This window comes from Lepisosteus oculatus, chromosome 2, assembly GCF_040954835.1.
Source record: "Lepisosteus oculatus isolate fLepOcu1 chromosome 2, fLepOcu1.hap2, whole genome shotgun sequence".
NCBI lineage: Eukaryota > Metazoa > Chordata > Actinopteri > Semionotiformes > Lepisosteidae > Lepisosteus > Lepisosteus oculatus.
Window position 1 is genome coordinate 34,031,208 of NC_090697.1, and position 25,158 is coordinate 34,056,365.

The following is a 25,158-nucleotide window of genomic DNA, read 5'->3' on the forward strand; positions in this document are numbered from 1 at the left end:
TTTACACGTTACTGTGTAAATTGTACTTTCACTGTGGTTTCAAATGAACTCATCATTACCGATTCTTTATAACCCTAATATAAAGAACTGTTGCAGTTCCCCTTTAAGGGCAGCTTGTTATATGGTCAAACATGCCATCCTACTAGAAAGCATGGAAAATTATCTAAGGATCACCAATCCTTTCCATGACTGCTTTAGCTCCTACTTGTCACCCAGGAAGAGATGTGTAATTATTGGATGTTTTAAATCTGATGCTGTCCCACTTACTGTGGGTGTTCCTTGGGGTTCTGTGTGGGACCTTTATACTGTAGATTAGGATTTGCAAATTGACACTGGTAATTCAGATGAGTCATGTTGATTACTGAGACTTACATGCTGACCTAATCAGATACTACTACTGTGGTTTCTCAAACGTTATACAAAACCACCTTTGCAAAACTGAATGACTTGTTAAAATTGTGTATTTGTTAAATTTGCTAATCTCAAATACTTAATGGAAGTTAAAAAACTTTAATAATACTATTATCCTATCACTTGAAGTGTGAGTTAGAAATATTCAGAAGGTATCGTTCTTCCACCTTTGCAACACTGTGTATGACCCTATCAGTCTGCCCATCTGATGGTGAAATATGATACATTTACTGTATCAAGAATGCACTAATTAAATGTCTTATTTACTGAATCTTCTCAGATACGAATAATGCTTCTGGATATCTAAAAGTCTGCAACTTGTGTGCTAACTAAAAGTACTCTACATCAGGGTAATATAACTCCTGGTCCTTAAGACCCCCAGTCCAGCAGATGCTATAGGTACTGTATAGTACCTTCAAATGATCAATTTCTTAAGGTCTGGAAGAAATTAGCTATGATCAATTAAACATGTGGTGTGCTCAATTAACTAATTCAGAGATAATTGAGAATAAAAATCAGAATATCATTCAGCACTCAAGGACCATAATTCCCTTAATTAAAACACTGCTTGCTTACTTGCTTAATTGATTAACGACCAATAAGAATGATTGGATTGTGTTATGGAACAGATCTCCAGAACCAGGGTTGGACAGCTCTCCTATACTTCAATACTGTATATAACTCCAGTTTAATGCAAAACTCCCTGGAAAACGGAGAGTGGACTTTAAGTCACTGAATGGTCCAGCTTCAGGTTATTTTAAGATTTTAGAGTTTCACTGCAACTCTTAATCCACACTGTGTGGATTCAGGCCTTCTTACTCTACCAAAGACTCCGCCAAAGCTTCCCACATTGGGGGATAAAGCCTTCTCCCCAACACCTCATCTGTAAAAGCAAATGCCCAAACTATTCCAGACTCTGAGACTACTAGCATGTTTATGCCTTAATTAATTAGGTTTTTACATAAGCTTTTAATGGATAATTTAGTTTTACTAGGTAAATTATTATGCTTGCCTTTTTTTACATTTAACTTCCGTGATATGTACAGTATTATGTATGTGCTATTGCTCAGTGCAACGGGTTTCGTGAAGGGAGTTCATAGAAAATTTATTATTATCCATCCGTCTATCTGAGGTTGGCAAACACTTTATTTTCAACCCCCTCACAGTTACCTAAGTCAGTTTATGGTAACCTGTCACACTGGCACAGGGCATGAAGGTAAGGCGTGAAACACACCCTCTAAAATATGCCCTGTCTGGGCATTAACGTTCTTTTCACACTGTGAGCCCACTGTGGTCAGGGCTATAGGACAGGTGAAAGAAAATCTATCTGTCTTCAAGCCCATCCAGCTCCACTGGAGCTGAGACAACTATGACCCTCAGCTGATGACATGTGTCCTTGCGATTTACAAATGGGCTTTAGCGTACTCCTGATTGTGAAGGTGCATGTGTCACAAGTGACTGGACGGAATTTGGAGGATAGCTGTGTCAGCATGCAGCCTGCAAAAGAAAAACTAAAGACAACTTTCAATGGGATGAAATAGAAAGAGAGCAGCTGAAATGCTCTGTACTTCACTCTCCTTCATCTACCTGTCGGGGTGAAATTCCAGTACTTGTATCTTGATGGGATTTAGTCTACAATCTCTCCATCCATTGGGTTACAGCAGCATTGATAAAAAGAGTTTACCAATACAACAGTATCCTACTTTCTTAGGAATAGAAGCAACAAGTCAGTTTTACACTTCACTGAATTTGGAGAAGCCTTTCCTTATTATCTTTCTAAGGACAATTCTGAAAAATTCAAAAATGAGACAAGAATGCACGCACAATGTAATTGACGTGCTGTCTAAAGAAATTTCTTCAAATAAAAAAACAGCAGGATGCACACTCTTTACTCCATTATAACTTACAGTATTTTACATTGTCAAGATCAGGACATGCACATTTGGCTCAACTCAGATCTTATATCATCTAACATGAATTATCTGAAAAACATACCATGTTAAAGGAACCCTTATTTCCCAATTAAATAAAGTGGAGAGCTAATCAATTACTGCATAAATATACATCAGATAGCCTATTGAGATATACTCATTAGGACATTAAAACAGTCAATTAGTGTACAATGCCTGAAATAAAAATAATAATTAGATGTACAGTAGATATAATTGTATGTGAGAATATATGGAGATATAAACACATATTTGCATTTAATAAAATATTTCAGTTCTCACACAGCTTCAGATTCTGTATTACATCTTAGGTGAATTAAGATCATGATGTAAGGGTCTCAGTTCCAGTCCTACGGTACCCCTGAGCCTACTATTCTTTCTCTTCCAGGTGAACTGTCACTTCACTGAACACTGAATTAAACATATATCAGCCTTGATCTTCAGCGACCGGATATACGGTAGCCCAGTTACGTACTCAATAAGAAACTGAAAGCAAAGCTGGAATGAAGACAAAATAACTAAGATTATTTTGACCAAGACTGGTAGACTTGGACCACTGGACTAGTGCTTTTGCGTTTCTCTATTTCTTCATAGACAGAAGTAAAGCACAGCCTGTGCTCCATTGATTACATACAGGCAGCTGTCATGAAAGAAACACTCCAGCAGAATTTATCAGCATGGGCCATGTCACCGTAACAGTGGCCTGCTGTCCTTACAACAACCCTAGCCACTATTTTTGAATTGACTAATTTGTTGTCTCTATAAGAAACACAATATACAATAACACTACAAGAGTTTTTCTAGTTGAGTCTAAGCAAAGACGAGGAGACAAAAAGTGCTGAAATGTGTCCCTTTTTGTGAAAAGTGTCTTAATGTCCAGGCACAGTGCGGGAGACATTTACTCACTCTGTCACACAGCTCCTCAAATGTGCAGTCGGCTACAGTCCCACAAGCTTTACTCAGTCTCAGCTTTCTGCCTTGCACTTTCAGAATCCTTGGCCGGGTAACTATGGGAACACGAACAAAGGCTATGTCTTGCCTGGGTAATTACAACAACAATAAAAAAGAGGAAAAAAAAACATCTCTCAGCACTAGGAAATGCACGGCCTGATGAATAATAGCACATGATTCAACTAATAAATAAGACAAAATACTGATACAATGGCAGCCACTTGAGTGTGCGGCATCAACCCATGTTCACCAATGGAACTTACTAATTGGTCAGCGGAGATTGGGCATTGTGTTCTAAATGTATGCTCTTTCAAGAGAAATTAACTTACGTACTATCATTTTGTTTTTGAGCCAGCTCATCAAACAGCTTATCCATGACAGCCTCCACATCAGCTTCACTTGTGCTACAGTGAAAAGAAGAATAGAATATGAAATTAATAACACTTGAAGCCAACATCAAACAGCTGCTGGGGCCCGCTTAGCTTTTTGCCCATCAAAAAAAGAACAGGATGTTATACTCTAAATACAAACATTAGATTTAGAATACACATTAAAAGCAGGGAATAGTAACTCTCAGGTAGATGATTCTGCCTTATTTGCATACACTGAAAGACGTCCACACTTGAAAGCTGAAGCCAGTAATGAGGCAATAGAGGCAAAGCAAATCCATTAATGCTATGTGTACACAATGAGAAGAAAGGCCGCTGCTTTTCTCCTGCATGCAAAATAAGAGCAAATAGGCAAAACAGTCAAGCATCCGAAGCAGCCACCTTTGAAATCTGCTCTGAAATGGTGTGCGAGTGTGCGTCCGCGCTTTGTGAGAGTAACAACGGAACTCACCCGCTTTTCAAATGAAAGTTACTCGCCTCAGAAGTTACATATTCATGGTTTTGCCTTTTTAAGCATGATTCACCAACCAATCTCCTTTAAAGGCCAATAAAAAACCTCGTATTTTAGTAACATTAAAGTGACAAATTAGAAGAAAAAAAAAACCCGACAATCACACCTCCGGCCGAGGTGTGAACACTCTGAATACGGCAATGCTCTCTGTTGAACTGGGGTGCTTTCTGCCAATCCGATCTGGAAGGCGCTTTTAAAATTCATGTGCGAAAGACCGAAGGTTCAATTGTGCCAAATGACTGATCGGGACAACTGCTGGTTTTTCTGGATATATCTACAGCGACTGGGCACCATGAGAATCGGTTGTGTTCAAAGCATCAGCTCTGTGTTCTGTCGTGACCCCATGAAGTTATGGGTAGAGGGCTAATAACCCTCCCAAGAAGGTTTATATCTTCTGGCTTAACAGAGGGAGGAGCTCAAGGGCTTAAATGAAAGCTATTGACTAGTGTCGCCTAAAGCGTTACCCCACACAGAGTTCTCTGAAAGTAGACTGAGAAAGAAACTAATTGATACTGATGCCTAAGAGTTAATAATTCGTTTTCCATTGAGCAATTAAATAATATCAAATCTGCTTGAAAATTAATCGTCAATTTAAAGCAATGCTCTTGTGGGGCGTGTTGTAATTAACATTATTACAAAGGTTCTTATAGAGAGTTTGTTTCATTTCACTTTTTTAGTGACACAAATATTTGAATTGTGTTCATCATAAACACAGCACAAGTCTGAAACTTTTTTGTTTTAAGAGTCACCTCAATTATTATATTGGGAGTGACAAGAGTTTGGGTATTCACCAGAAAAAAAAATCTGTCTATAAATACTTTCCCTGAAAGTGTTGGGTTTTAATTGTCTTGCACAACAAGCCGACTTTCAAAGAATGAACAGCAGCTCGTGGAGGACAGAAGATCTCAGCTTGAGTCTGGTTTTCATATTATCTTTTTCTCCTCATTTTTTTTTCCTTCATTTTGAATGTGGTCCTATATTTAAGACCAATCATCTAAGCCAGGACTATCACTGCTGTGAAAGCTGTGCAAATTTGTTAGAAACAGGTTATATACCCAAGAACTGTACATATAAAAATAAGGAATTATTTCATTTACCTGTTTGTGCAGATAATCTGGGCAAATTAGTCTAAGAATTGCGTAATGTGCGTAAGGTTTAATGTGTGTTGTGTGCTCAAAAAAGGAAAAACACTTTGCCTTTCTTACTTTGACGGGCAACTAAAATCACCTGATATGCACTATTTAAGATGCAGTGCCACTTTGGTGGAAATTACAGATATCTTCAGGCATTTATTGAGAGTCTTTCATTTAGTGTAGGCGATTTGTTTTCCTGTTTCTCAGCTGGGCCCTTTTGACAGCCCTATAATACATGAGCTGCAATATAAGAACATTTATGGATACTTTAAAAAAAAGACCTGACTAAAATTAAAGAAATCCTAAATAACGGTGGTATAAATGGGATATTCATGGTATGGTAAAGTTTTTCTTTAAAACAAAACTGGAATGCTCAGACTGCTGATTTTAAAAAGGCAGAGAACAAGTGCATTAGCCTACACTGCCATCCAAGGAAAAGCCTTCATGAACATGGGGCACTTTTCTTCCCTTACCTCACACACGACACGCAGGGCCAGCTCATTTTGCAGGAAGGACACCTTGAAGGAAATCTAGGTTGCCACTGTCCATGGTGTTGGTGCACCAGTAGGTGGCGATCTTCCCTCCAGAATTGTCAATAAAATCTGAATCTCAATCTAAAGTTCCCTCTTAATTAATCCAATTGATCAAGCAATTTCTCACTTCTGTCCCTGTGCTGCTGTGTAGCAGGACTGCTGCCAAGCAGTAGCTTACCCTGCTCTTTGGGGCGGAGCGGTGGCATTGTGGCTATGTATCTGCGCCTGTGGCTGGAAGGTTGCCGGTTCAAATCCCACATCTGGAAGAGGAATCCTACTCCGTTGGGCCTCTGAGCAAGGCCCTTAACCCCAGCTGCTCCAGGGGCGCTGTACAATGGCTGACCTGCGCTCTGACCCCAAGCTTCTCTCTCCCTGCCTGTGTGTCTGTGTCTCATGGAGAGCAAGCTGGGGTATGTGAAAAGACAATTCCTAATGCGAGAAATTGTATCCGGCTAATGAAGTGATCTCTCTATGTGAAGTGTGAAGTGCTTTGGTGGCATGAGAGCACAGAGTAATTAAAAATATCAACATATATATGTACAACTCACAGGTAGTATAGCTTTCCTGCGGTGGGCATGTGTCTTTTCCGGTAGTCTATTCCAGAGTCCAGCTGCAGTGTTCGGCAGTGCTCCTTGATATTAAAAGAAGAAAGTGAGTGGTGAATACAGTGCGTGTTGGTAATGGAGACTGGGTCTAGACAGATCTCAAGTTCAAGAGATTTTACAGAGAAGTCACTTAAAGTTAACCATTTTTAGCAATGCTGTCAGTCACACTGAATTAGACAGCATTTTCCCTTTTAGCCATTGCGCCTCTTGTGAATTGTCGCCTGTCTTTGAAGAAAAAATCCTGAGAAGTTAACCCCATTAAAAAAAAACTATTTTATAACAAGTTAATGGGACAGACAAAATATGTTTCATATGACAGGAAAACTAGTGCACATCGCAACTACCAAATGTGAATCAGTATTCAACAACAGTACTGGCAAATTATGGAATCAGTGAATTTCTGCTATCATCCTCCTTGATCTGAGAATAATTAGTAATCACTACAAAGCTAGAGGACCGAAATATTCTATTCTCCTGTGCTGTCAACTTTTACCTTGATCTATGCTTAAATGAACAGAGTTCTCTTTCTGAGGCAATTTGTTGAATCAGGCATAATTACAACCTGACATGCTCTGAATTGCAACACAAAAGGAAATGTCATTTCATCAACCTCTGCAACCTTGCACCATTCTGGGATGTAAATAGTTTTAACGCCACATCGCAATATCAGGTAATGTACATTCTCTTTTGTTTCACGGACTATATAGCTTGACACAAAATGCATTACTTCACGGCCTATGGAAGAAGCAACACAATCAGTCATAATTTCATCTGTTATTTATAATCAGATGTGCTCCACAGAGTCTTCATGCATCATTACTTGATTGTAATTTTATTGGGTTCATTAAAACTTTATACCCCTTGCCGATTTATTTTTTTCCCTGCCTTTTGCACATGACCTAACACAAGAAATGAACCCTTTTTAAAACCGTTCTAATCGTGCTTAGTGCAGTATAAAACGTATTAAAACAAAAGCGGTCCGGGGCGTCCAGCCTTCTGATGAGAGGGATGCCTGTCCTGCTATACTGACATTAGTATGAACAGAGGACGGTTCTGAAGTTACATGAGAACACAGGTCAAAGAAACATGTCTTCTGATTACGTTTCAGTCAGATTTGAGACACTATGGGAAGCTCACAGGCTCCTTCTGTCATTACTGATGCAGTGGTTACCAGATTACACCAGTGCAAGCAACACTCGCTCCTTACAAAAAAAAATCCAAGCAATCTGACATAATGGCAAAACATTTTAAAATGCAACCTTGCTGTTCGCGATATTAGTAATTAATTTAGTAATTTCAGACAGAATTCTGTTAGGTTTAATATAGGCTCACATAGCGTATTCAGGTCAGGTAGCACTACTCAGGTGATCAACATTTAGTATATCCTCTGCTAGTCACCAGAACACACACAGTGCACCATAGACTGGCAGAGACACTTCTAAAGTGTCTGAACCAGAACAATGTTCTAATTTGTCTGTAAAACAACTTTGAGATTACCAACATTATCTGAATGCATTTGCTTCTCTTTGACATTAAGTGTCTATCCAACTCATTCCACAGGGAAATGAAAAGGTGACGATCTGGTGGCACAGAGGACCTGTGGATAAAGTTGATGTCCCCTCTGTGTGGAAACACATTATTGTGTTGAAAGATTAAAGGATGCATTGATGTTGTTGCTGTAACAACAGGTAGAGCAGTAATGTCAGCCTAATGCTTTGTGAAGAGAAAAGTTGTCTTTTAAAAGTTGGCATTAATGGACCCCCACACCATTACACTGCTTCCACCAAAGCAATACGATGGCCTATGTATGGGTTTATATACAGTATACAGTATAGCTAGATAAGACACAGAAAAATGATTCATCTGAGATTTTTTTACCAGAAATCAAGTGAGGTGCCATCCATACTGAAGGACAAAACGCACAAGGACACAAGTCACCCAGCTCTGAGACTCTGCGTCATGATGTCCGTTTGTCTTTCTATATTCTGGAGGTAGCAGGGATCACAGAAATGATGCAGGGCTGCTAACACAGTGCACATATATCACTACATCTCATTGTATCACATTCAATTGGGTTAATTAGTTAGACTTGCAAAATTCATAATTAGGACTAAAAATGTAAAAATGTTTCTAAAATGGGTCAATGTGTACATATAGTGAGAAGAAGAATACTGAGAGAAAAGATTCACAGATTAACAGATTTTTATCAAATCTCCAAAAAGAGACAATGGGAAATATCTATTGAATCAAAGTGATTAATTTAAATTTGACAAATTTTACAAATCTACAACTAAGCTTCACAACCAGCAATACAATAACACTCATTTATGTTAAAAAAATAACCGATGCTGTTAAAGCATTGTGTAAAACCATGTAAAGTCAGGCTTTTTGAGGTTTTTACCAGTTTCACTGGGTTTTACTGAGAAGGCAGTGTTTTGCAGGATACACACACACACACACACATCAGCAAAACTTCCCTAAGGCACTGGCAGTAACAATCTGGCCCTGGTCAGTTTCCTTAACTTCACCATATTGAGCCATTGACCAAACAAATCCACACCAGCCCGGCAAACCCTAATATAATCAAACTCTGAGCCGATGCCATTGCCTAGAAAAGAGCAGACCTGGCTGGACTGTCCGACAGGGGCATACAGAAGCTATTGTTGTTATCTTTTGCAAACACGCTGAAAACAGTAGTGAGCTAAAGTTGGAAGCAGGGATTTCCAAACTAAGACCGAAGAGAGAAAACCAGAAATAAACAAAATACAGTTTTGCACTGCACACAGACGCAATGCTGTAAGGATACAAGATGAATCTTTCAATTCAGAAATCTTAAAGGAGTCCAAATGCTAATAAAAACACAGCCAAAATCATGAGAACAAGTCTTTAAAAGTCAGCTTAATGCACATTTTTCAACTTAGGGTGCTCCTGATTGTCCGGACTTTCTGAACTGCAATTAAACGTAATAATGAGCCTTTTTTTTCTTCTTAAACTAAGATGCTTTCGAGTTTGGAAGAAAAAGAGCCATTGAGCTCCAACAAAAGCTAAGGATAGCTAACTATTTTGCTCTGATGAGGTCCACTGCCTCATTACTAACAGCAGAAAACATTTGATGCTTTTTTTGTTTGGGAGAGAATTGACTAGCCTCAAAGAACTTGGGGTGGGAAGCTGTAAAAGAGAAGGGGGAGTGAGGGGAGAGAGGGGAGGTTGTAGTCCATTCACCAGTTTGTGTCTTACAGCCACTGTGAAGGGGAAAGAAAGGAAAAGAAAGCTTAAAACACTGCCTTTATGCTGCCAATCCAGGACGACTCCTCTTACATCAAAGTGTTTTCACTACCATGGCCTTCTCTGCTAAACGTATTCAGTCCAGGGACAGGGAAGCAACAATGCATACACACTAATTATGCCTAATTATCTATTCCCTTTAAGTGTGACCAGCTTCGGCCAGGCCTGTTTGTTATATGGGTTTCTCACAACCTCCCCCCTGCCCTGTCCGGTGCTCTTAAAGAAACATCTTTTGAAAGCTGTTACTGCCTTTAGTCAACCACCCCCGGCCCCCCTGACCTCCTCACTCCTCAGTGTCTCTCCACTCCTGGATGAGCCTCACCTGTGCTAAAAGGCTGACTGTTCTATTATTAGCAGCAACTGAGATGCATGTAAAATATAAGGACTTCCTTGTTAATTTGGCAATTCCCAACTGTGCTGCCAGCACAGGAGCCTCTGAAAAACAACCCGTCCTGTGGGTCTTGTCCTCTTGCTTTCTTTTCATGATCTAAATGAGACGTTTATTGGATTAAAGTTCTTCTCTGCGGAGCTCCAAGGTGGCCTGGGACAAAAAGCTTAAAATCTCACTGGCTATACTAATTGCCTTGGGACTTCCAAGCGAAAAAAAATGATTTCACATTACATCAGAAGCTGAGCTCATGGAACTTTAATAGGATTTGTAATCGGTTTCCTCTCCTGTTTTCACTCTCGAGAGGTGAAATTTCAGAATGGCACCGTTAACGCACAGAATATCACATGCAATCAAATGCTGTGGCATGAAAACTAATATAAACAGAAGAAAGCAACAACAGAAAAGCCCATCAGTAAGAAACATAGTAATGCAGTTTCAGCATGTGACTTGCGCAGTGCTAATCTTTTTTCCTTTTTTGTGTTGAACCTTCACTCACTTAACATTGGTTTGTGGAAAAGAAGACCTTCAAAGACAAGCAAACATCAATTTTGTGCTTTTCGCTTTCTCATTACAGACCGAGTTTAACTTGATTCTTGCTTTCTTCAAGCAAGCTGACGCAGCAATTAATACTCACAAAAGAGAAAAGAACAAATGAAAGAAAGAGCCCACAGATACTTGAACTGAAGTACGGTTATCATATTTCCGACATAATAACATAATATTGTAGACTACCGCCCATCAAAAGGTAAAATAAAAAAGTCAATTCTTTACTTGGGTTTGGAATACAAAACATGACCCTGAGCAGTCAAATGGAATAAACAGGGGTCTTTAGAAAAAGAAGAAAAAAATACCCAATGAGATTTAATAACATGTTCGAGTTCTAAAAATCCATGTGTCTGAAACTACCAACTTTAAGTCCCACTGACAGATGCTTCACGTAGCATACAGTACTCCAAATATGAACGCTTGCCGACACAGTATGCGTAAAGCACCAACTAGGATGAAGAAACACTAGATGAGCACAGAACGATGCCTAGACTTGTATGCACTCCTGTAATTGCTCTCTGAGTATTTCAAACACCTGGCACATGCAAGCCTTCTAACACTTATTGACAAGTCTTACTTTAAATAAGGACACTAAACAATATTAACATTTTATTATCTTTTTATAGCACCGATCAGCTAATGTACAGACACCAGGATTATATCTTCATCCAAAAGTCTTAATTAGCTGGTGAACAATAGGAGAAAGGAGGATGTGTCTTCTTTTTTTTTGTACGTCTCCTTAACACAGCACCAGTTCAAACAAAAGCCCATAAGCCCATGCTTTTTACTGTACATCTCTTTGTTTGACAGAACAAAAGTGATTAAACAGCTGCAAATGTTTACACTAACATTTAACACTTGTTTAACTCCAAATGAACTTAGGTTCATTTAACTGTACGTCACAATTATTTAAATCCACATTTTCAAAGATCAAAAAGACAAAGACATCTTCAAATGTTTCAGAAATACATTTGCTCTGTTAAACGTTTTTAACTCCTGGTACAGATAGTCGTATTCTTCCAAATACTATATTTTTCACTGAAGATGTACTGTAGGTCCTCCACCACTAATTATATAAAAGGAATGTCTCCTGTCATAATGAATAACATACTACAAAGGATATGTGTTTTTGAATACAAAAAAGAAAGCAAATAAAGAAATGTACAATATTGATTCTAACTAAGTAATCTTTAAATGGATCACACTTACTGTAAGTTAAGTAAAAGGATCTTATTAACTTCAGCAACAATTTATTACTGGTTTAAAACCACAAATCTAACAACAAAAAATCGATCCTGGATTCTGAAACAAGGTATGACATAGTGCTGTTGATAATTTCAAATTAACTATCCTTTTAAAGGTAACTAAAAACTAAAACACGATAAAGATGCATTTTCACAACACATTAATGTCAGTAAAGAGATGTGTAGAAAATGAGATGTTCAGATTTTACCAGTGCTACATGTGCAGAACTGCTGAAGATCCGTGTTTTAATTTGTATTATTAACTCCTAGCGGTATAATCCCGGATTAACAGAGAACAAAGGGCACATCATTTCCACAGGAACAAGTGACACAGAGATACGGATTCAGGCTCTTTCTGCCCAACATATCAATGGTTAAACAGATCAAGGCCCCTCAGCCTCACTTTACTCCAGGTTGATTTCCCATTAGCCTCTCTACTTCTCTCCTAACCACTAATCATGGTGATTTACCACAAGACTACTTCATTGTGACTGAAATCATTTTCTGCCCAGTGGGAACTCCTCCTCCACACACCTCTTTAGAACAAGCCCTCTGCGGCAGCAGCATTGTAAGGCTCTAGAGTGGACGGCGGTCCTGCTGTTCCTCCTGCAATTCTGGTAATAAAAAGTCAATTGATAAGTAAAGACATCACTAGGGGGATTAACCCTGGCACTCCAGCTCAGGTGACAGCTGAGCAAAGGTCAGGGGGGTCCCGGCACTGACCTCGGGGCCTGGCCCATGGCTATTCACGCCATAGAAATGCTGCTGCATTTTCGGGGTGTTACGAAGCCGCAGCCTGACAGCTCTAATTTTATCAATTAAAGTACACCGCTGAGCAAAATGGCCGCTTTCCACTACAATTGGCACTGCTAGAATAACCCTGTGTTACTAAAACAGATGGCACGACAAAGGGAACATGGAAACATGACGGGGCTTTAAAATGAAGTAAAATAAAAACAGAATGAAAAGCATTAATTATTTCAATCAACGTGGATTAAAAGACACTCTAAAAATGACTTCTCCAGGCAATCAGATTTATATACCGAGTTATCAAAGAAATAAACTCCCAGTGTGCTTTTCAAAATTCTGTAATTAAATCTTGCTAGGAATCTGCATTTGCCCTGCATTGTCGAGAAAATCAAAACTGCCTGTAATTTCTTCAGAAGCAGCTCATAATTAAGGGCCATTTAACAGTGATTTAGACATATGTTGAGACATTTGGTGCCACAATTTGTTTCTTTTCATAATGCTGTACAAAAGGTAGCTCACTTTGAAAAAGGACATGGAAGCACAATTGATTCAGCTTTTATGCCGCATTTTACTTCGTCTGGCAAAGAGCTCTAAGTAAAACACTTGTATATCTATTACCAGGGGTACAAAATGTGCTAACAAATTACACCACTGTATCATAAAAGTTTTAAAAGCTAAAACAAAAGATGTGCAGTTATCTAATTTCATTTCTTAAATTTTGTATTTTCTTAAAAATCTTTATTTACTTAGAGCTGGCCACCAACAACACAGAAAGAGATTTTTATATATATAATGTGACATGTTTTGATGAGATCAAAATGGTCAAGCAATTAGAGAAAACTTGGCATGTGAAAGAAAACAATAAAAATATCTCTTCTAAATGTGGAAAAATGTTTTATTTGTGAAAATTCATACTACTCAAGCATAAAACCGTGATTTATCTACTAAGCAATGATGTGTAATGATGTGTAGAAGCAACAAGCCATATAAAGATAATAAAAGCTTAAATTAATATAATTAAATTGCAAAGCTCTGGATCACATTGCTACACCTTCTGCAGCTCACATGCTCTCTAACTTTGAAATGCAAGCAGGCTAATAATTCCCCAGACTAGCCAGCTCTTTACAGGTGCTACTTATTTCCTGTTTTAATTACTAGCTGGATTGTTATATTAGTATCCCAGGGAAGATCAAAGAAATCCTGCAAACCAATATTATAGTCAGATGGAAAATGCATAAAAACATGACTTTTCATTACCTTCAGCACTGCAATGAATGGCACAAAGTTAGCCCTCTGAAGCCCATTTTTATACAGGTCTGAAAGAGAAAATTTGTATTAGCCTTGCTGTTTAGCCTTAATAATGTCATTTTTCCCTCACAGATTGGCAAACAAAGCCTCTATTGAGAAAAAACATGAAGAGAAAACAAAGGAGATGAGGAAGAGTAGAAATCGATTTCTCTACTGGCAACACATGAAATTCATTTCATTCGCAAACAATGATTGAGAAAGAAAGGCTTTGCTGAACACACAGCATCTAAAGGCCGAATGAAAGGGGAACTCAATTAGCTCTGTAAAATGCACTGCATTTGAAATGCAGTACCACAAATACAAAACATCATCAAGCTGCTTTCTACAAATACTAGCTGTTGGTGCTTGTTCGAGTCAAAAAAGTTGCTTAAACAAGGGAGTTTTATTAATTAAATAAGGGTATTTTTTATAATATATAAAATTCCACATTGATCCTAAAAGTCAGTGACAATTTGGCTAATTGTATCATTGTAAATTGAAATTGCATCATATTCATTTCATTCTGCTTATATTTCCATACTGGTAAATAGATGAGATTGACTCGATAAGGAATTTCCAAAATCTGCAAAAATATTTTATGTGAAGGATGTAGCAAACATTAATCTCAATTTACGCTAAAGCTAAATTGGATTTCTGAACTTGACACAAACTGCAGCATGCATACTGATGTCTGCAACAAACGAAAGCATTTATTCATTCACTGATATCTTAATATTTGAATAATGGCCACTCTGCTCTTTAATAAACTATAGTATTCACTCAGAAATGAAACAGATATAATGTAAGTTGACTATATTTTCTTTATGTTTAAATGTATTCATCTAAATATTAATCATGGACTGATTACTACTTCAATGGTTTTAATTCCTAATACACTTTTGTTTTAAAAATTTTTTTTTTGCTACAGTGTATCTATGAATCTATATAAACAGTGCTCAGAATGTACAGGTGTACCTAGACATCTCTCAGAAGGATATATGATTTTGGTTTCCCTTCGTAAGGAAGGTTACTAATCTTAATTGTGGAGTTATCCACTGAATAAAGCTTAAAGACATACTATACTATGTAGCAACAACAAAAACAGCACAAAAGATTTCCACCCCTCTCTCATGACTGTCTGGCACAAACCACACCTGACGTTCTGTGCAGAGCAGTCTGCTAGAGTTGATCCAATATTGACAACACGCATAATAGTATTTACTATGCTTTGCAAAAATCCCACACAAGTTGTTGGGCACTTCTATTTTGTGTTAATGTGTAGCATTTCAGTTTCTGAGGTTTTAATACTCAGTGTGAAGTTAATTCATGCTGACCCTAAAAAAATAGTCAGCACCAAAAATTAAATAGAAGAGCTAAATGTTTCACATTTTAAAGCACATGTGAAAAATAATGCGCTCTGTTTTTTTAAATACATTTGTTAATTTCGCCATTAGTTTGTTTGGTGGTACTGTATATAACACCCTTAGTACTTTCATTATAAATCTGTTTGTGCAAAGGTCTAAAACACCTATTTCAACCAGTCTGAGCCAGAGGTTGAAAGTATTAACAGATTGAGACTTTGACACAATGGCATGGAGACCAAGACAACTGGAGGTTCTATTCTGGTGCAGGCTTCATTCGCCTGAACAGCCGTTGAGATATTGAGATACTTCTGGTGGTTCATCATTTTTAAACTGTTCTGCCATGGAGGACTCAGTTGCCCCTGTTTGCTGGGAATGGAGGACACAGGAAACCTAGCAGGCCTTCATGGTAACTGAAGTGGCTACGAGGCTGAAGGAGTTTCTTCTCCATAACCCTGTTAAAAACAACCCCACAGTACTTATTATCCAGGTTCCACAGTGGGGACAGGGGGATTGACTTTGGAATCTACACAACACCAACAACAAAAAATCGCCTAAAAAAGTTGCCTAATTTGTTAATGATAAAGATATTCTGACCTGAATTTCAAAGGCCAATAAAACTCATTTCAAAACTGGTTTTCTGTAACAGCAAACTAGCGTGCCTCTCTAAATTACAGCTACCAGACTTGCAGGGCCACCAAACGCTGGCTAAGAAACTCATCTGTGGTGTTAACTCTCAAAAAACATTCTTTTTTCTCTTGAAAAGCTCCGTTTGTGATCAGATCTGTGTTGAAGCAACTGAAATCCATAACTGTCTTTTGTAATTATGCTTAAGAGTAAGTTAACCAATAAATCACCTACTTTAGAGCCATGGTTCAACCCTAAGGTATAGATATCACAGGTTTTCATCTAGGCTATCTTGTTAACTGGCCATGACCTGGATCTCCAAGTGGTGGAGCATAACTGTCCACATTAACTGTCCAAATCGTCCACTTCACTAGGGTCCTGAGTTAAGTCAGTATGCATTTCCACAGGGTGCCATGCAGCAACGTCACCTGTGGATTGCCTCACATACATGGTCTGGAAGTACCATCAGAGAGACCTGCATCAGGCTCTCTTCAAGGCTAACTCTACAGTGGGTGATGTGGACCTTGCAGCATGAGCAATGGAAGGAGGTGAGCTTCTACTTCTACATGGTGCTCATTCCTCTTGTGTTGACATGCGTGAAGTGACAGGCAGCCAAGCCCACTGATATGGATTCCAGAAATATAAAACTGATTCCAGAAGTATACAAATACATATATGTTACAAATCCAAAATGTAAACAATACATACAGTTGGAGGTATACTGTCTTGTGGATGATGGTCTTTAAAAAAAAAGTCCAAATGATAAGCAACACATTTTATTAAATTTGGATTTGATAATATGGTTGCTGCGATGTAATCACTGCTAGAGTCAATATTTATTCAGTGATGAAATACTACCACCCCCCAGAGATAAAAATTCAGAAAGTAATATGTCAGCTCATCATTTTAATCCAGCTGTCTAGGATGTTAAATAAGTGTGCAGTCAAAACTAAAGAGAAGGCAACATCTGATTATGATGGCAACATTTTTTGTGGGCACTACTGTCATGTTACCTAGAAATCCTGTACTTACACTTTTATATTTGGCTGATGCTTTCATCCAAAAAGACTTACTTTTGCACCTGGATATTTTACCTGAACAATCAGAGTGAAGTACTTTGCTCAAGTGTACAACAGTAGCATCTGACATGGGACTGGACGCCTTCATATATTATGATGTTACTCTGTTTCTAATGCCACTCCTGCTTGCCTGCAATTTATTTAGCAAATAGTTGTAAACTGTAATATGGTTTATATTAATAAATCAATACCAACTGTAACCTTATTCATTTTTGCTTCTCATCCAGTTTCATTTATATACTTTATACAACTTACAGTACTGCTTTGAATGTTCAAAAATATTAAAATATAAAAAAGTATAATAATAAAAGCTCTGAAGGCACTGATAGCATTTTCTAAAATTAACAACAATTTTAAAAAGTGAAACACAGTAGCCTTCTGAAAACAAGCAAATCTTCAGGGTCTGATGTTATTCTAACAACAATACTGAAGAAAAACAGACACTTTTCATAGGCCATTAATAAAATTCTTCCAACAGTCACTCAAGACAAATTTAAAATACATAGACTGGAAAACGTTTAATGTGGAATTCATCCACAAAAAAAGGCAATTAAACCAAATGAATTACAGACAAATATTGTAAATCTCATTTTTACATTTCAGTTTATGGAAAGAGTATCATGAATACAATATAGGATCTTCTGTATGACAATAGGATCCCAGGGGATCTTGAACATGGATTTAGAAAACTAAGTTTCTCAAACTTTGAACAAGGCAATAATGGATACAACCAGAGCTTAGGATGTGGTTCATTTAGATCTTCAGAAGGGTTTTGATAAGTTTCCATATAAAATATTAATTCTGAAATTCAAAGCAACAGCTAGATAAGGTTTTTGGATGGAGGTACTGGTTAATTGTTAGAAAACAGAGTACAGATCAGAGTGAATGATGAGATTGGCGTGATTTAATTAGCAGAGTGCCACAGGTACAGCATCTGTATTAGGAGTACTCCTTTCTAGTTTAATCTTCCTAATTTAATCCTTAGTCATTAAGGACCCCATGGCACTTTATAAAAGAGTAGAGGTGTTAACCCTAATGTCTCATCGCAATTCAACTCTATGCCTTTACAGTCCGGCAATCCTAAAATTCCCCTTCATTCAACTGAAGAAGCAGTTTCTTATAACTCGACCTAATCTGTGGAGTGGCGGTGCTGCACAATAGCCGATGTGCGTCACCCAGGTGAAAGCTGCACTTTAGTGTAGGATGTGAATCCCCTCTTATATCCCTCTTCCTATAGCACTACACCTACAGAAATGTAAGGATTTAGCATTATTACAACTACAACTGCTACTACTACTATCACTACAACAGCGGTTGTGGTACAATGGAACAAATTACCCACTGGATGAGATCCTTGGCCAATGAACTTCTAGAGTCCAAACAACCTAGATGGGCCAAATGGCCCCCTCTCATCTACAGCCTTTTCTTGTGATCTTATGTTGCATTTTCTTTAGGCATGAAAATACAGAGTGTATGGGGTTTGCAGTAGTGCTTAGGTAGCTGAGCATAACCCTCCCCTTGCAAAAACATTGGAAATCTGAAGTGTCCACAAGACTAATTTGGTGAGGCTCAGCTGTTGACATGATTAAATATATAAGCCGGTAGTAAGGGCTGCTGGTCTTGTGGCTGTTGTAATGTGGTTTGCTGAAGGGGTGACAGGTAACCTTAAGGCACCTGTGTTATTCAAATGGTATTCCCCAGACTGTTGGCAGAGGCAGGGATTTGACACAGATTAAAGCCTAAACACTGCTGAAAGCAGTGAGAGGTGCAAACAGATTCATAGCTGACATTTTGGCTTTTTCGAAATGCCAGGTATTAGAATTAAATCAGCTTTGTATGTAAATTGGGAGAGTTGATGATCAACTATGTCTACTTCAAGCAATGCACAATTTAAAAACTCGATATAAGCTTTGAAAAAAAAAAACAGCCAAAAGAGTACTTGGGATAGAAGGACCAACTAAGGACTTCTCAAAGTTCAAGTGCAACCACATAATCCACTTATATGTCCTGATGTCACCTTGCAAATACACGTGCAGATGGAATTTCTAAGCCTTTCATATAATGTATACCTTACTATGAAGTGGTTATGTATTTTTTCATGGTTTACCTAATTAATTATAAAAGCTCTTTATTAAGTTCTTATGGTTCACTTCTTTTTTTCTGATTATTAAGTGATGTCAGGAAAACTTCTCTGCATAAAACACTGTATAAGAGGCAGGGCACTTGAATGTCAGAATATTAGCATCCTCTAAGAAGATGTAAGAACATTATTCTACTGCCTCTCTTAAATATGCATAACAGCGTTCACCCTGGACAAACAGATATGTTAATTAGACTTGCCCAGGTTTTCAACTGTGACACTTGAGGTAAGCTTTGAAAGGGAATATTCAGGCTGGCACATCTGCAGAAACCTTCATTTTAAAAGGGATAGCTTAAATAAACAATCACTTTTTTTCGGACAGGGTGGAGAGGCAACAGTAAAGAAGTATGCTGAGATGCTGATGTTTAAAATTCAAAGCCTTTACTACGTCACATTTTCATTTTAGTTTTTTTTTCTATACTTCAACGGAGTGAACACCAATTCATTCTTGTTTTCAAAAACTCATTACTTTCTGTTAAATTAAAGTTGAACAATAACAGGGCCTGGTCAGTACTTGGATATGAAACTTGGGTATTGAAACCTAGGTTTCATTTTAGAGCTATAACGTGACAGAAGTAAAAGATATTTTTTTATATTTAGGATAATATTATCATCAAATAGCATAAATTAACAATATGGTTAAATGATACATATATAAAGTGTATTATGTACTTCAGTGAACACAAAATCATACCTTGGTCATTTATAAACTAGGGCAGCAACAGTTTATTATACAAGAACATCCGTCTTCTTTTGGCTATTAGTTGGAACAGCGTGGCTGTATCTGACAGCTTTTGTTAGGTAGCAGCCTTAAAACTTGTAAGCTGATCTGGCCTCACTGAAGTGGCACTGTGGCTAAGGATCTGCGCCTGTGGCTGGAAGGTTGCCAGTTTGTATCCTGCAGCTGGCAGAGGAATCCTACTCCATTGGGCCCCTGAGCAAGGCCCTTAACCCAAACTGCTCCAGGGGCGCCATAAAAATGTCTGACCCTGCACTCTGACCCCAAGCTTCTCTCTCCCTGTCTGTATGCCTGTGTGCCTAATTGAGAGCAAGCTGGGGTAAGCGAAAAGACAAATTTCGAATGCAAGAAGTTGTATATGGCTAATAAAATGATCTTATCTTATCATAAAAAGGTCATTAAGGCTGAGTCTGGTCAGTACTGAGATGGGAGACCTCTGACACCCAAGCTGTGTCCTTAACCAGAGGGTGGCTTTCTTCCCCCTGGGCCAGAATTTCCAAACCAGCACCTCGTTATGGTGTGCTGTGCTGTGCTGTGCTGTGCCTGTGCTGTAGCAGGCGTTGTACTTTGGATAAAATATTAAAACAAGGTCCTTGCAACCGACCGGTAGGGATATTAACCCTTATGTCAGTGGTGAATGAAGTGGATCTTCTCTCATGTGTAAAGTAATATGGGATCATTTGGGATATAAAGCACTATGTAAAAGCAAGAAATTAATATAATATTTTTATTAAAATATTACTGCTTTTAAAAATACAGACGGGCAGGTACTATTCTGTTTTTTATGTTGCACCTTGAGAGAGAATACTCAATTGAAAAGAGGTGATCTTAGAAACTTTCCATCGGACAAGACAATCCTGCCTCTGAAGGAAAAGGTAAAACTATTACTACTAAAAACACGAAATCTGCAATCTAATTCTCTCATGGTATGATTTTAATTCATCCAAATTAAAGTTACGCTGGTCTGAAAACAGAATGAATAATCTGCTTTCAAATGGTTACTAACAAAGATGAAAAGAAAATAAAGGATTTTTTAAGGAAAAAAACATTATACTGTACATTTTCAAACAAAAGAAGTGCCACAGTATACTGAGAAGTACTGTATACTTACACCCCTTATAGAAAGTACACCTTTACTGCTCTAGCCGACTTACCTGTATGGACAGCTACCCATAATTATTACAAATACATTCGCATTCAAGATATGGGGGGGGGGGCATTATTTCAAAGCCTCACCTTCAGAGTCCAAAACAGAAGAGAGTGATGCAGAGATCATGAGAAATCACCCTTGCAGCTGAAGAAGATAGAAGCTCACCTTCTGCAGGCCGGTTGGTTGTTGCCACAACAACCACCCCATTCTGGAAGAGGTTTTCGAAGAGCTGCTTTAAAATCATGGCATCTGCGATGTCGGTGACCTGTGAGAAGAAGAATACTGAAAAAATATTCTCTTTACCCGATGTGTGTTTTTTTTTCTTTTTGCTTCTGTCACAGGTAGAGCACTGTGCCTTCTAATTATCATTAGGGAGAAAAAAAAGGCAGAAGAATGGTCAGGAGAGAAGGTATGACACCATCTTTTGAACTCACACATTTTCTTTACGAAACCTGTTATTTCCTTAAGAGTAGTTAAATGACTCAATCTTAACTTCCATTATGAGGTTACAGGTGGGCGCTGTAGAGAACACACCACCATTTTCTTGAGCTAATTAATGAGATCCAACATGAAGAACAAAATACCAGGTATTTTACATTTCTATAACCCTTTTCTGGCCAAGGCCCTTTCCCCCAAGCTGACTGTAAATGGTCACGAAGCTGCTTTCTGTCGAAATGAGGACAAGTAGCTGATGTATGGGAGCTGAGATAATCAACTGCTGTTGAAAATGGACTGATATGAAATAGAAACTATTACACAATGGCAGACAAAACAACTCCACAGATGGCCTAACACAAAAATAAGCAGCTTCATTGTCTTTTAAGTGCCTCACATTACTGTCTATGAATAATCACAGGCGGAGTGTTTTTTTTTTTATTTTTGCCTCCTGTAGGTGAATAAGAACTGAAACCTGTAAAAAATACCAATAAAAACACAAATTATTTCACCATCAAACATGTATGTGGCTCCACTTTAGCTTTATAATATAAAATTAAAAAATTGTATACACAAATACACAAACTGAAAAAAAGGAAAGAGACAAAAATAGACAGAGGTCCTTTTTCCCCCTTAATACCTTAGAATAATAACCCTTAAGACCGTAACTCTGTAGAGCTACATACTGTATGACTCAATAATGTGTACCGACAAAATCAAGGGCAGGTCCATTTCTGACACATTGTGCAGTTTTGCGAAAAACAGAGTCATCTATGATGTGTCAGCTAGCTGATAGACAGATGGACGTGAAACCACTCTTGTGCACCCTGGTTGAAACAGATCTGAAAGAGACGGTGCTGAATTAGCTCACAGGGCCCCATACTCACATAACCACACCTTGAATGGAGGAAGATGTGATCTGCCATTAAAAATTCTCTTCCTGAAAGAGCTCAGTCCTGCTTGCGGTGTTGCTTTCCAAAACTGCTCAAGTAATAACTCCAACAATTTTCAATGCAAGCAGCACAGTGCAGAATATGCACACACAGTGGCTCCCGCCAATATCTGTACAAGCTGGAGTCCCTCTACACATAGACCATACAGAAGAGTGTACTTTGCTGAGTGAAACTCAATTCAGTATTCAGTAGATTCCCTACAAGGAGTGGGATCTAACGCACCTTGTTTTTACCACTTTCTGTCATCAGAAATGGGTATAACCACAAGGTGTCGACCACACTCATATCCTATTGATGCAATGTTCTTCAAACCTTATATCCATTTACTTAAGCTTTAAATCAATACATATTATGTACATATACTTACATTAGCAAAGCTTTGTTTAAAGACTTTCAAGATTAAAGTGCAACAGTATGTATATGGAAAAATTGGAAATAATACTAAACTTTATTTTAAATAGTGCCCTTAAAAGAAGTCGTGGAAAACAGTAGGAAAGCAAAAGGGAAGTAACAGAACCACTTAAATAAAAGCCCTTCTAAACAGGTTTTGACTCTTGATTTGAAAGTGCACAGGGAAGGTGACTCTCTGATATCCAAATGGTTAAAACTCCAGAGCTTTGGGGCATAGCAGGAGAAGGGCCCCGTCACCCACAGTATGTACAGTAGGGGTAAAGACAGGAGACCAGCATTAGATGAACGAAGTTTGTGAGGTGGGGAGTAGGACTATAGTAAGTCAGACAGACGTCAAGCCATGTAGAGCCTTATAAGAGAGCATGAGGATTTTGAAGTCAACACGAGACCTGATAGGAAGCCAATGCAAGGACTCCAGGATAGGAGCAATATGATCACTTGCACAAGACCTGGCCAGGATTCTGGCTGCCGAATTCTTTACATACTGAAGCTTGATTTATTTGAGAGAAGAAGTGTTCACCAGCTTTCTTAGCAACCGTTAGCGAGAATATAGGATGTAGTCCTTCAATATTTCTAAGGTTGAAGAATGATGTTTTTACAATTTGGTGCAGAAGTGGATCAAACCTCAAGCCTGGATCAAATATCACCCCCAAGTTATTCATTTTAGATGAAAAAATTCAAGTACAGAAAGGATTACTGTGTTGGCTTTCCCTAGCTGAAGGGAGGTGCCGAGAAATAGGACTTTATTCTTGTCATAGTTCAAATGAAGGAAATGCAAAAAAATACATCTGTTCTAAACTAAACAACAATACCCTTCCAATGTACTCATATCCCTGACAACACAGAACGATAAACTAGAAATAACAGCAAGATTTTCAGAATGGATGTTTCTTGCTTTCTCCAATTTAATTATTTATGACAAATATGACTTTGCTCTTTGCTATGCTATTATGATTCATACGGTTATGGGTACACTAGTATTTGTAAAATGTATTAAGTGTTACGCAATCCATAACTAATTCTGCTTTATCTAATATATATTGAATTAAAAACATAAATATTAAAAGAGATTAATGCAACAAAACAATATGATTAAGCTACAGTATATATCCTTAAATTTAAAAAATGCAGCTGAAAGTATATTTCTAACAGAAGGTGGTTAAACAGTCAATAATCTCAGGGTATAACAACAGAACTCATATCCTTATTCTAGCTGACCTTTGTACAGCAGGTAAAGTCTTATTCAGGTTAATTTAGGTTGCTAAGAAGGTAAAGTTTAGTTTAAAGCCAAGTGCCGTACATGTGGTGTTTCTTACCCTAGTAAGAACCCCTGCTGTTGTACTCTGCACAAGCTGTAATATTGAAAAAGCATAGCATGTAAGATGGAAAAGTAAAGCACTGCAACTGTCCAGTCTAGATTAAATAAAATAAAATAAGGAAGTAATTTATCAGTCAAAGAAAGAAAATCTCCAATTTTATCAACATTTCAAAATTGATAAAAACAGTAATATCCGACAGATTTGTAATGTTTCTCAAAATGTAAATCAGAATCACATAAAACTCCCACATTCTTCGCCACAAAGTTGAACTTAGTGGTCAGACTACATGACTAAACAGACTAGTCTATTTTTGTTAGTAACACAACATGTGTTGTCTGAGGATTCAGAATGGCAAAAATTAAAAAACAAACACTGGAAACACTGGACTTTCAGCATCACCATCTTTGTAATTACTTTGAAACTCTAAGTATCTGCAGCACATCTGCACCAGTACTTATTTAAGACACTGTACATGTTAAATAATTACTCTTTGACAAAAGATGAGTCCAAAAGAAACACACAGCAGTGGAGTTTTTAGATTTAAAAGTAAAATGTGCTCAGATGTGAGACGAGGATGCGTAATCTGAGAATGAAATATGACATGTCTTACTGTATTTGTTTGGAAAACCTTAACCTTTCAAAAGGAGCAAGTATCTTACTTGACTAAAAAAAACACACTTTTCACCCTGGAAAAAGGGTGTCTGCAAATAAATAAATAATCATCTTTGGCAATAATTAAAAGCTTTAGAGAGTATATGGTACTTTTACAAAACAACAATAATATTTAAATCAGCATCCAATTACTAAAGCAAGAGTCACTTTGTGTACTGTATACGGGTGCCAAATTAGGATCTTTTGATCTTACAACCTTACTTACACAGCACTAGAGAAGAGTAATTTCACAGTCTAACTAAGCACAAGACAATAGCCGAAGCATTTTCTTATCCTGAGCTCTTTCA

At 37.8% G+C, this 25,158-nt stretch overlaps 1 protein-coding gene across 1 annotated transcript in view; it reads right to left on the reverse strand.

The window, feature by feature from the left end:
- afg1lb (AFG1 like ATPase b) overlaps positions 1 to 25,158 on the reverse strand; it is a 48,598-nt gene that overhangs the window by 9,128 nt on the left and 14,312 nt on the right. Inside the window, exons 6-10 of the mRNA XM_015351138.2 lie at positions 21,247 to 21,346; positions 13,956 to 14,014; positions 6,426 to 6,508; positions 3,645 to 3,715; positions 3,267 to 3,367 (exon numbers count right to left, since the gene is read on the reverse strand). Coding sequence (XP_015206624.2) covers positions 3,267 to 3,367; positions 3,645 to 3,715; positions 6,426 to 6,508; positions 13,956 to 14,014; positions 21,247 to 21,346 — 414 coding nt within the window. The remainder of the gene's footprint in view (positions 1 to 3,266; positions 3,368 to 3,644; positions 3,716 to 6,425; positions 6,509 to 13,955; positions 14,015 to 21,246; positions 21,347 to 25,158) is intronic.